The 12344-nt window shown below is 37.8% G+C and overlaps 1 protein-coding gene across 4 annotated transcripts in view; it reads left to right on the top strand.

Moving 5' to 3' along the window:
- The window catches only part of uggt2 (UDP-glucose glycoprotein glucosyltransferase 2), a 41669-nt gene that overhangs the window by 12538 nt on the left and 16787 nt on the right, over positions 1-12344 (top strand). For all 4 annotated transcript variants that reach the window (XR_015106062.1, XM_086145656.1, XM_086145655.1 and 1 more), the window contains exons 14-27: positions 1706-1825; positions 1990-2075; positions 2209-2344; positions 2610-2741; positions 2828-2992; positions 3402-3525; positions 3618-3716; positions 4493-4587; positions 5080-5286; positions 7383-7514; positions 9305-9435; positions 9674-9769; positions 9919-10021; positions 10709-10788. Coding sequence is in view for 3 of the 4 variants with exons in the window: in XM_086145656.1 (XP_086001782.1) it covers positions 1706-1825; positions 1990-2075; positions 2209-2344; positions 2610-2741; positions 2828-2992; positions 3402-3525; positions 3618-3716; positions 4493-4587; positions 5080-5286; positions 7383-7514; positions 9305-9435; positions 9674-9769; positions 9919-10021; positions 10709-10788 (1706 nt within the window). In the remaining variant the exon portion in view is untranslated. The remainder of the gene's footprint in view (positions 1-1705; positions 1826-1989; positions 2076-2208; positions 2345-2609; positions 2742-2827; positions 2993-3401; positions 3526-3617; positions 3717-4492; positions 4588-5079; positions 5287-7382; positions 7515-9304; positions 9436-9673; positions 9770-9918; positions 10022-10708; positions 10789-12344) is intronic.

The following is a 12344-nucleotide window of genomic DNA, read 5'->3' as shown; positions in this document are numbered from 1 at the left end:
AATCAAATGCAGAATAATTGAAGATATAAAGGCTGCTACGACTCCAAAGAATTATCTGCCATTTTTGTGGAGGTTCTCAGTCATCCAGGTCATGGTGAATTCTTATCAAAATCATCTTGTCTTGGGAACTGGAGTTGAATTTCTTCACTTGAAGACGTTTCACCCAACATCTGAGAGGCCTCTTTAGGTCTAATGACCTATGGGGAGTTTCTGAATATAAGTGTCAGGTTTTTGGGCGGGTCCATGTTATGGTGGCTTGTTGTATAAATAGAAGAGTTGATATGCTAATTAGAGTGTGGTTTGTTGGAACAAAGGAGCAAAAGAAGCCATCTTTTTCAAAACAGAAAAACCATCTCTGAACAGAGGAGGGGTCTCAGACACAACCTTTCACAAATGTAAAACGCCCTACTGGGATCAATACCAAGACGGATTTGCCCACAAGGAACAGGTCCGTCTGCACCCTTACAACCAGGAAAGACCCACACCAGAACCAGCCCCCAGTAACGTCCACATGAGCCTCAGTTCATGTGATCTAACACGTTTCACTCCTTTGTTTAGCTTTACCATTTCACATTCAAATCCAGGTAATCTCACAAAGTTGCTTTTTTGTTCCAACAAATGACAGCCATTAGCATAACAACCTAGTTTCTGCAGATCAACTCTTCCATTTATAAAACCAGCCACCATAACCTAGACCCGCCCAAAAACCTGGCAGTTATATTTTGAAACAATTTCCCATAGGTCATTAGAACTGAAAAAGGCTCTCAGATGTGGGGTGAAATGTCTTTAAGTGAAGAAATTCAAGTCCTGTTGCCAGGACAGGAAGATTTCAGCAAGAACTCTGCCATCTCATTCAGAAGTTTTTAATAATAAACCAAGTTAGAAGTTCCAGACAGTTGATAGTTGTGCAATTTTCATTCAAGATTGCTTTTGTTTACAGCTCTCTCAAAAACTCTTGTTAAATTTTGTCCAGCATCAATCATATTTCACAGGCTCTCAGGTGCAGCTTTCAATGTGCTTCACCAGTAATATAGGAGAGGGCACCTACCTAGATTTCCTAGTCTTAAAAGAAGAATTGACATGAATGGAGCAGAAGGCTTCTGCCCATCAAAAACTGTTGTAGGTAAAGAAGTTAACAGTTCAGCCAGAAACTGTTCTGGTGATATTTCTTAAGACTATATATGGGTCACAAGGAGATCACTTGTCTGTAGAGACAAGTTGCTGACAGAGGAGAGGGGGATCAGCCTCGGGCAGCAGATGCTCTGAGGTTGGTAGCTCTCCTCCAGGGATGTTAGTTGTTCTGTCTGCTAGAATGTTTCATGTTACTTTCCATTCTAGCAAAACAAGGGCTGGGACACAATTTTGTTCCTGCAATATACTGTGATACTTCCTCTTGACAACATTAGTGCCAAATATGGATATTTCTTAAACCCAAAGCCACTAACAGAAGACCCACTGCAATTCTCTCTTAACAATTTGGTGTAATCTCTGTTGGATATTTGTTTATATTACAGATTCAAAGCCAAAGACATCTACTTGGTTGTGTCTTGTTATCAATTGCGAGACATTGTGATGTCGGTGTAAGAAAAGCAATGACCCTAAAATATTAAGAAATTCTTAATGACCATAAGTATTAGGTGTGCAGGGTTGGGAGGCACCTACATATAATTTTCTTCCAAGTTTATTTTTTTCCTGTAATTTCCAGTGGATGAATGACATTGAGAAAGACCATATGTATAGCAGCTGGCCAGTCAGTGTACAGGAACTCCTGAGAGCAACTTTTCCTGGTGCCATCCGGCAAATACGGCGCAATTTCTTTAACCTGGTGAGTTCCAACATTGATAGATATAAAGTGTAAAAGAAAAGCATGTGATTTTTTTATCTTAACGTGTTGATCCAGTTTCAATTAGTCTAAAACTTGAATAATTAACTTGACCTTGATTTACTTCAAGGTGTGCGGCCATACAATAATGATGACCTTGTATTTAGGTGCTGTTTCTTGATCCCGTGAACCAGAAAAGTTTTGAAATGGTAAAACTAGCAGAGCTATTCTACACTCATAAGATCCCCCTAAGGTTGGTGCTATGTTTGTATAACACATCTACCATGATGATTGAATGTATGGTTTTTCAGAATTTATAATCTTTACCTGCTTTTGATTCTCATTTTACCTGCAAAATGAATACTTGTTTTGCCCACTGTCCATAGAATTGGATTTGTGTTCGTTGTCAACCATGAAGATGAGATTGATGGCTACTCCGATGCAGGTGTGGCGTTTTACCGGCTGCTGAATTACATTGCAGACGAGTATGATTTATCCCAAGCTCTGATATCCATGGTCTCTGTAAGTATGACACATTTTTGAATGGAAACTGAGGTGCTTTATTTTCTATCTCATGTTTCTCAATCCCTTAAAGGGCTGTTTTTTTATTGCACTTTGTGTTATCCCATGGATTTACACATTATCGGATGAGTTTGGTTTTTGTTCGGGGTCGGGGCTCTTTCAAACAGAATTTAAATTTATTGACAGCCACTTGGTCATGGAAGTGTGACTGTCAGTGACTTGAACTATGGCAATGTGTTATCTGACTTATCACTCTCTTCTGCAGTTGTACAAGAAAGTGGATGAAGGGAAAACACTATCTGTCGACAATATATTGTCTTTTATGAAGAAAAAATTCCCGAAAACCTCTGCTGAAAGGATTTTAGGTTTAGAATCAGAGTATGATGACAATAGAAAGGTAAGGAGATAAAGTAGTCTCATTTCTGTGTAAATTCCAAGAAACTACTGCTTTCCAACACCAAAGGATATTCTTGTATGCTCTAGGACGGCAGTATCTTCTACAACAAGAGTGGCTTGGGTGCTCTACCGCTTGGTTTATTCAATGGAGTTCCTCTCAGTCCTGATGAAATGGATCCAGATGAGCTGGAAAGCATCATCCTCCAGTACATAATGGACACCACCACTTCCTTTCAGCGAGCTGTTTATACGGTGTGACAGAGCTCTCTACCCACCCACCCCAGATGAAGTTTCTAGTTTTGTGCATTCAGATAAAACATTTCCATTTAATGTTCATGAGTCAAAAGATGGAGTCAAGCAAAGGCGCATGCTTTAGCAGTTAAATGCTTTTGGTCACAGCAAACAAAAAAAAAGACTAATTTACACTTTCTATTTGGTAGATAACAGTTACTGGTTGATACGTCTTTGAGAGGATTTAGAAACATTTCAGCAACATTGCCTGTCTACTGACGGCAGAATTTATCAAGTGAGGATGTGACTTTGATGATAAAATCTTTTTGCTTTACTGCACATTGAGGCCTGTTCAGGTAATTCCCTGTTTCCCTAATTGATTGGCGATCTCAATTAAAGAAGTCTTGTCCTTCTTGTTCCATGCCTGTAGGGTCAGTTGACTGAGGGAACAGATGTGGTTGATTATCTAATGGATCAAGCCAATGTGGTTCCAAGGATGAATCCTCGTATTCTAGACAAAGACCGCAAGTACCTTGACTTCACTGCCACTCCAGGTGACATATGCAACTCATCGTAATATGGTCATAATGGATGCATTTGCTTGATTTAAGTAAGTTTGTAAATGTTTCCTGTCTTTTTCCATCAGTTATGGATGATTGGGAGGACACAAATATGTTTTCTTTCTTGGATTCCAGAGACAAGACAGCTGTGCTGGCTAAGAGAATGAAATATTTTAATAATAATGGTAAGATTCATACTTCACTTACCTGTAGGATTTTCAAAATTCTCCTAATTCTTTCATTTCATCTTCTCATTTCTAATTATCATAATGGTTTGAACTCACAGGACTACTAGCATAGTCACCTATGCTAGCATTTAGCTTTTTGTCATCTTGAATATCATGACTGTTCTTGTTTTAGAATGTGTCACGAGCAATATACAATATCTTGACTTATATTTATCATATAGTGTCCTGATGACTGGTAAAATCTAAAATTGACTGCGGATGAATTCAGACACTGCACATTGCAGGTCTGCTGGCAGGCTTTAGAGCAACAATCTAGAAGATGATGATAAAAGCTATGATTTCACTGATAAGGCCTGTAAGTGGTTCAGTCAAACCAAATGTCTGCTTGCTTTTCTGAGTAGCCAATTGATTGACTGACTAGCTGATCTGGTGGGGTTTGTAATCATGGCAAATTGAACAAATGTCAACTAATGTACACTCCTCTCCCTTCGATCAGTTTCAGTCCTTGCCCTTTTCTCAAAGGTAAATGAAAAATCATTGAAATAGCCATAGCTAATTTTCCCCTTTTCTTTTTATTGTAACATTGTCAACCAGCATGAAACACTCTTTAAGAAATAGCAGCTCTCTTGAAAAGTGGTTTCAGCTGATTGTGTTCAATGAATTGCGGTAACAAAAAAATGTCACCCTTATAACCCAATTCAGTTCAGTAGTGCCATACAATCCAGCCATCAAATAAAGAAACAAAATACTGAGGAGAAATTCCTTTATTCTAGATAAGGATGGGATGAGTGCTGTGACTTTGTGGATCATTGGAGACTTTGAGAAAGTCTCAGGAAGAAAATTGTTGCTGAGTGGTCTAAAACATTTGGTGAGTATAATTTAAATTGTTGAAAGCCATTCCGCGTCTCTTTATAAATCTATATAAGTAGTATAAGTATATTGTAGATTATTGAATGCTAGAAACCAATTATTTTGATTATCTTGATAAATCCTAAATATATAAACAACAACCCTCACCCGCTGTTATTTCGATACCCCTTGCCTCAATGGATAAATCATGCTCCCTTTCAGGGAGAAGAATGTAACTCTTGCCGATCAAAAATATTACACACTAGAGGTTTTACATTGGTGCTTAAAAGGAAGTTTTCCCTCCTGATACACCACATACGAATTTGGAGAAATAAACAGGGCTTTTTCCATTTGTCAAGGAAAGAAGAGGGAAATAAAAACTTTACTGTTACTTTCAACCAATCAACACTATCCTCCTGGTGTACTTCTTCAATGACACCTGCGGCCTGTGGATAAAATAGAATCTGTGATATCTATGTGAGTTATGTTGTGTTTGTGTGTGTGCAAGCAGAGGGCCAGCCCTGGAGTGCGTGTGGGAGTGATAGATAATCCCAGTGGAAAGCCGAGAGAAGATAACACAGTACTGTACAGGGCGATTTGGGCCTCTCTCCTCACCCAGAAGAATAAGGCTGCTGCTGAGTTTGTGCAAAAGCTACTGAAAGAGCAGAGCATCCAGCTCCTTCAGCAGGGGACCAAGATGAAGAATTTACTGATGCAGGTAAAGGAGGGATGGACGGACATTTAATTTGATTCGCTTTTAATCCATACGTCATACAAAATGAACACTTTAGACCATATATTTGTTGTATTTTTGCAATTAAGCCCGGAAGTTCAAAGTTAAGGAAGTAGATTTCTGATAATTAAGCTGTTGTTTACACAAAAAATATACTACAGGTCCTTATAACCATATGGAGTGTGGTGTAACACATTATGGACTTTTTGTACGAATAAATATTGTTGATGATTTCATTCAAGCAAATATTTAGTGCTGTCTGGAATATACCTAAAACTAAAAAGTTTTCTTAAAAATGTCTTAATATTCATGATCTGTTTTTGTTAACATAAATTAACAAAGTTTCTTCACTCAGCAATTACCAATTAACTTTTTAAAACTCTGCAAGCAAAGACTGTATGACATCTATTTTAGTGCTTAATTCTATTCACTAGTTATATTATGGATGCGAATGGCGAGCAGCTACAGTCACGAGGGCAAAAACCACAGCATTTATGTCGTCACGAAATAAAGCACAGGGGATAAACAACATCAATTTAGACGGGTGTTTGGTTGCATTATTAACTCAAGGTGACAGTCATATTGGATTATTGAGGCCTTTTAATATCTCTTAAAAACCCTAATAACATTGCTTCATATTGTAGTTCATGGTTTAACAAGATTGAGCACTTTAATTTTTGTGACATGCACCAATGGAGTTTAAGCACAGGGGCATGTCGTGGGAAACTGGCTGCATCTGCTTTGTTTTTCTGAATGCCACTGATGTCATATGATACATTCCAATATTTATCAGTGTACCTCATGTATTTTCCCTAACTAAATATTCTTTGATTGATTACTTTGAATGTGTGTACTTTAGAAAACTGAATCTCTGCGAATTTTGTCTTTGTGACCTGGAAAGAAGGTGAGTCTATGGATATAATTGATTACATTTGGACAGAATTGATGAGAACAACAGTAGAAAAAAGAAACCGTGCAACAAAGGTTGGATATAGCCTCTTGCTGAGATTTGTCTGCCACTGCTCTGTTGATTTAAGTGCACTGTCTGGCAAAATGGTGATTGATGAGCCCATCTTCTCATTCCTCTTCTGAACATTGGGTAACAGAATACATTTAGAGCACACATGATGCTCCACAGCCTCTGGATGTCTAGGCGAACAGCCTACTAACTGTCAGTTCCACTTGATATGTCACACCAGCAGAAGGCAGGCTCCACACTATCTTTAAATTTGTTGGTGGATACCTGGTGCTCAGGACTGCACGAGTAGACGTTCACCTTTGTTCACGCTTATATGATCCACGTGTGCAAAACTATGCCTGGAAATCACCGAGCTGCTTTAAGACTTCAGCCTTTTTTCCCACTCTTTGTGTTCAGTATTGAACCACACAGCATACCAAAATCAATTCTCAAGCACCAGTCAGCATGTCAGAAGGTTAGAGAGTTTCTATCTTTCCTATCACGAAGACGTCATGCAGCATGTGCAATTGGGACCAGCCATAAGAAACTCTCCTTCAATTTTACCCATCCTAAACTTTGGGGAGAGAATGGGTTGCAAACAGGAGGGGAAAGATTTTTTTGTTCAGACCCAAAGGGACACAGTGTTTATTGTTGGCTGCCACACAGATTTGCTGACTGGATTGTGCTGACATTATTGGTATTTCACCTGTTCTCCTGAGAAGTGAAACATAGAAACTAATAACCTGACTCCACAAACCCCTCACACTCCCACACCTAATTTGTTATAGACGAAAATGGCTGAGGCTTAATTAAAAGTTTGTTGTATTAATCACACATTAATTGATTTTATTTTCACACATGTGAATTCTGACAGCTTTTTTCCTGTGGCTGATACACTATGTTTGAAAACTGTATAGACTTTGATGATGGAAGTCATCAGTGTTATTGGGAATAACAAATTAATATTTGCCTCGTTATCAATTCAACGCTGATTAATTCAAAAGCTATTGGATCTCAAAGGACGTCACCGATCACTCAGCAAGGACATCACCGATCACTCAGCAAGGTCCAGCAATTGAACGTTGTGTTTTTTCATTTGCTTTCTTTTTTTTCTCTGCTCCAGGGCATGGATGAAGATGGCTTTGAGAAAAAATTCAACACGTTGGAAGTGGATTTTATCCGCAGCCAGCAGCTCTTCTGTCAAGAGATCTTGAAACTGAGTCCTGGACAGCCGGCCGTTATTAGCAACGGCAGAGTGAGTAGAGCCCTGCGCCAACAAAAAATTAGCATGTTCTATGGCAGTTTCTTCATAATAACCACCAGATGTTGTTATAGAGAATTCATTTCAACCTTTTTTTTAACATGTAGAATTAAAGTTACTAGAGATTACACTTTTTGAAGAAGGTAAATATGTTGCAACATTTTAACATGAATGAAGTAGTGTTGTGACACAGATCCCTCAGTCAAGAAATCGTCATTTCTTATAAAGTCCACATTACAATTTATGTGTCGCCAGAGGGTTCTTCTAAGCTGAAGTTGTTTTCTCAGCAGCCATCTTGAAATGAAATATGTAGTTAATAGTGGCATTAATGAAGGTTCTGTCTTGTTTTAAACAAAAGCTGAATTTCTCAAGTTTATGTCTGATGATATGATATGATTTGAAAATATGAGGACAAATATCACAGGATAAATGGTATGGACAATGAATGAATGAAAATATGATATGGACTGAAAATTGGCTGTTTTCAAGCAATAAAGTAAATGCTGTCTTAATAACATGAATGATGAATGCAGTCTATTTTGCTGTCGTAAGCGCAAAACTTCTCATAAAGTAAAATGATTGTAAAGTAAATAGGAATGTTTTTAGCCTGTCTTTCTTCAATAAGTTAAAATGTCAAATCTACATGAACTAAATAATCAGACTTTGCCTTTGCATTCATAACTGGTATTTCTTCCAGTAATCTCCCTCCTTCCACCAGGGAAAAAAAAGTTGTTGGCTAGGTGTCAACATCGAAGGTGTGAGATTGCCAGAGTTGCTATTACTGTACTGGCTGATGTTCTTGACATTTTTCTGCGAGAAGGAGTGATTCAGTTGGCAGCTATTGCATTTGCGATCAAAGCACATTCTACGACAGTGAACCAGTCTCTTTGGGAACGGGCATGGGGAATGAAGTGATGAATGGAGGCAACATATTCTCATAGGATCTTTCGCTGAAATTGGCTGCATGGTAAATGTCAGAACGAGCCCAAATTTGTTTGGCTACGTTGGCAAGAAGTTGCAGCTTACGATGTCATGGAGAGAAAGTCATTGTCTTTCGGGAAATGATTATAGATTGTATTTTACCACCGCTGTATGCCAGGTCAGAGAAGGAATGATGACATTGCATAGGGAGGAATGCCAGTGCATCAGACAGAATGCACTGGCCTTCGTTACGCCTTTATGAGATCTGAACAGAATGTGAGGCAGACTGTCTCCAGGTGTGGTCGAGCTGTTTCGAGTACAGACCAGTCACAAAGGATTCATCTTGTATCAGTTGATTTCCTTCTGTGCGTTTGATTTGGACATTTTAATTTGAGGCATTTAAAATGCAAGTGTAAAAGGCTGTCACAAGAAAGGTTTACGACCATAATTGTGCTTGTTGGCAAAGTGTTTCCTGTTGTCATATTGGTGTCTTTTTCAAAGGTCACACACAACATTTGTTATACCTTTGTGCAACTGCGTTTGTCAGGTGTGTCTGCGTGTGCGTGTGTGTGTGTGTTCGGGAGGTAATGTAAATATCCACTGCAGCAATGGTGGCTGTTTCAGATGAAGAGGAATCCTTTTAAAGGTGCTGCAACAATTAATAATGCTGAATAAGGTCGATTAACTGTGACTTTAAGTGGATAAAACACTTTAACAATCCCCACCATGACATGTTATTCAATAATGTTCATCTACTGTCAGGTCCAGTTGCTCTTGAATCAGCTATCAGTATATGCATAGTTATATATGACTGGACTAATGTATTAAATATTGTTTCCTCATGTCATCTTTTTCCATATTAGATACTTGGACCATTTGAGGAGAAGGAGGAATTAAGTGTGGAGGATTTCCAGCTACTGGAGAAGATTACGTTGAGCAGCTCTGCAGAGAAAGTCAAAGCCAATGTCAAACAGATGGGAGTCAAGCCGAGGCAGTATGTGTTTTTTTTCTCCTGCTCTTGTAATGTCACAAAACGTCTATTTAACTGTCACTATAATGCCTGACTTTACATTGTTGCCGTGCATGGTAGGTCAGAAATTAAATTATTTTTTGTCAGGTAATAGTCATTTTTGATTCTTTTAATATTTTAGACTCCATTGTAATAGAATATCACCTTAAGATGTATTATCAATGAATGAAGAGCTTACATCGCTCCATCTTATTTGCCTCAGGGCCAGTGACTTAGTCATGAAAGTTGATGCCCTCCTAATGGCAGCCCCCAAAGGAGAGGTCAGGAGGGATGTCCAGTTTATCAAAGACAGCCACAGGTAGGAATCCCTTTTTCTTTGCCTTATGCTGTAGAATGATACTGAGTGGTTGCAGTCCATTGGTCATTCTATATCTGAAACAGTCCAATTTTAATTTGACCTCCACCGGAAGCCACAATATGTGTATTGCTGAATTGTGTCTACCTCAGTGTACTTCAACTCTCTCCACGGGAAAATGAGGTGTTCTATGATGTGGTAGCCATTGTGGACCCCCTGACAAGGGAGGCACAGAAGTTGTCCTCTCTGCTGATGGTAAGTGTTTTTTTCTGATATTCCTTTAACCCCCATTGAAAACTTGAGAATGTCACAAGGTTTATTCTTCACAGCTTTGTAAGGAGGCTCTGATCCAAGATTCATGACAATATCCATATATAAACATTGTGTATTCTGAAGAACACTTGTCATTTCTCACCTTATCATTTGCTGTGGTTTTATAAAATGTATTGAGTAGAAAAAAAATAAGTGTTGCATGCACTCTTTGTTGACGCAATTGTAATTACAACCCACTAATTATCTTGTTGCATGTTTTTAGACACTTATGCTGATGACTTAAGTGAATAAGAAAATATGATTTCCCCAATCCTTTCAGAGTAACTCTTCAGCCAAACTAAGAAGTCGTGGCTAACAGGGCCTTTTCCTTTTGTATAATATTTACAGTAGAAATAATGATCCCAGATATTCATCCAAGCCTGTTGTGAGTGAGGCCTCTCATTGCCCACACCCACAACTGCTTTTTTCATGGTTTAACATTTTGTCTTAAAAAACAAAAACCCACAAAAATATTGTTACAGTATAAAGGCTGTCATGCAATGAAATCTTTAGAATTTAAAATGTTCCAAATACTTTCAGTATTTTAGAGCTGGTTTGTATGTATCCTGAACTCGGGCCTGTGTGCTGGTCTTGTTTTCCCATACCTCTTTTCTTCTGTGACTCCCGTAGGTGCTAAATCAAGTGGTCAATGTAAGACTGCAGGTGTTTATGAATTGCAGATCCAAGTTGTCTGAGATGCCCCTCAAGAGGTATGCTCTTTTTCCCGTAGTTATTCAATTTTCCTATTTGGCTTGTTTGTGTTTTGTGCGACCATTGACAGAGCATGGCCGCCTGACTTCTCAAGAAGGCTGTGTAAGATTATACTGCACAGATACAATCTGCTTAATAATACTACCTTATTGCTCTGGGCCTCCCAAGGGCCTCCTCTTGCATCTCGAGGTAAATTGCTTTCAGTTTTCTCGGCTGCAATTCAAAACATACAGTAAAAAAAGCAAAATGACAACAAAAATGACCAAAAAAGTTGTCCATTAATATTCAGAGCATGCATGAATGCGAGCCGTGTGTGCATGTGTGTAATTCTTTGTCATTTAGGATGTTTACTTTCCTTTCTTCAGTACTAAATTTAGTAAAATGTTTGGACCATATACTGACATAGCTATTTTTCATGGTGTTTTATGGCATATCTACGAACCTGGAAGGCGCTACTTACAGTGTGATTATTGTTGACCTTTCTAGGAGACTATTTTAGAGCAATATCTGATCATGCCTGTTGTCCTCCGTAGTGACACATTCATATATATATATATATATATATATATATATATATATATATATATATATATATATATATATATATATATACATATATATATTCATTTTCAAATTTAACCTCAGTTCATCAAGTCACAACATTGATAACCTATTCTTATTCACAATTGTATAATAATATTATTACATTATAGCGCGACTCATGAGACTTATCGCTGGAACAGAAATTTTGCTAATCTTACATTTATTTGGCTTCATTTAAGTTCTTACGAAGCGCAAAGCTGGTAATGCTGGTAGAAGTAGTCTATATTCCCTAGATATAGTCAGTTTGAAGCTAAAAATAAGAACCCTAGCTTTTTGAAAATATAATTGCATTACCCCTCATCAAGATGACAATGTTATACCTCCTTTGCTTAGAATTCCTCATATCTGCTATCCAACAGGCCAGCTCTGAAGAAATTGCTGACAGAAATAAAATCTTTATTGCATCAGTGGTTTCATTTAGCATAAGAAGACATTCTAAATAAATAAGAATTCACACCATGATCATTGATCATTTTCTTTGTTCTCTACAGATCTGTCCTTTTTGTCACAGGGAACATATGTAATAAGTAGTTAACATACAGATGAGACTTCAACTACTAATGAAATGTTTCTGCTGCAGAGTATTGCACCAATTTCTATCATTGGCTGAATACTGGTTGTTATAGTATTGCAGTCCTCACTTTGAAGCTTTTTATATTTGGCCAGCTGTCAAAGCACAGTATATCTTGTGTTCCAGATATGTGACTATTGCACAACATGTCATCATTTTAATGCTTTTGAAAAAGGATTGATGTGTTATTTGGATGGGATTGTTGAGTCAGTCAGTTGTGCTCAGTCTAAGAGTGTCCAAGAATGAGAATTATAATTATTTTCAGCTCTAATATTTTCACCCGCAGAAATAAATAAATGAATGAATGAAAACAGATTTATTTACAAAATGGTTTGTTTAATTGATCTTGATTTAATTAGTAAGGGCTTAATGTAAAGAAGT

Source organism: Fistularia commersonii, chromosome 4 (genome assembly GCF_037954325.1).
Source record: "Fistularia commersonii isolate RoL2024-O1a breed Wild chromosome 4, RoL_Fcom_v1.0, whole genome shotgun sequence".
In the NCBI taxonomy this organism is placed as follows: Eukaryota; Metazoa; Chordata; class Actinopteri; order Syngnathiformes; family Fistulariidae; genus Fistularia; species Fistularia commersonii.
Note: the sequence above shows the minus strand (reverse complement) of the source record. Positions and strands in the feature narration are given on the sequence as shown.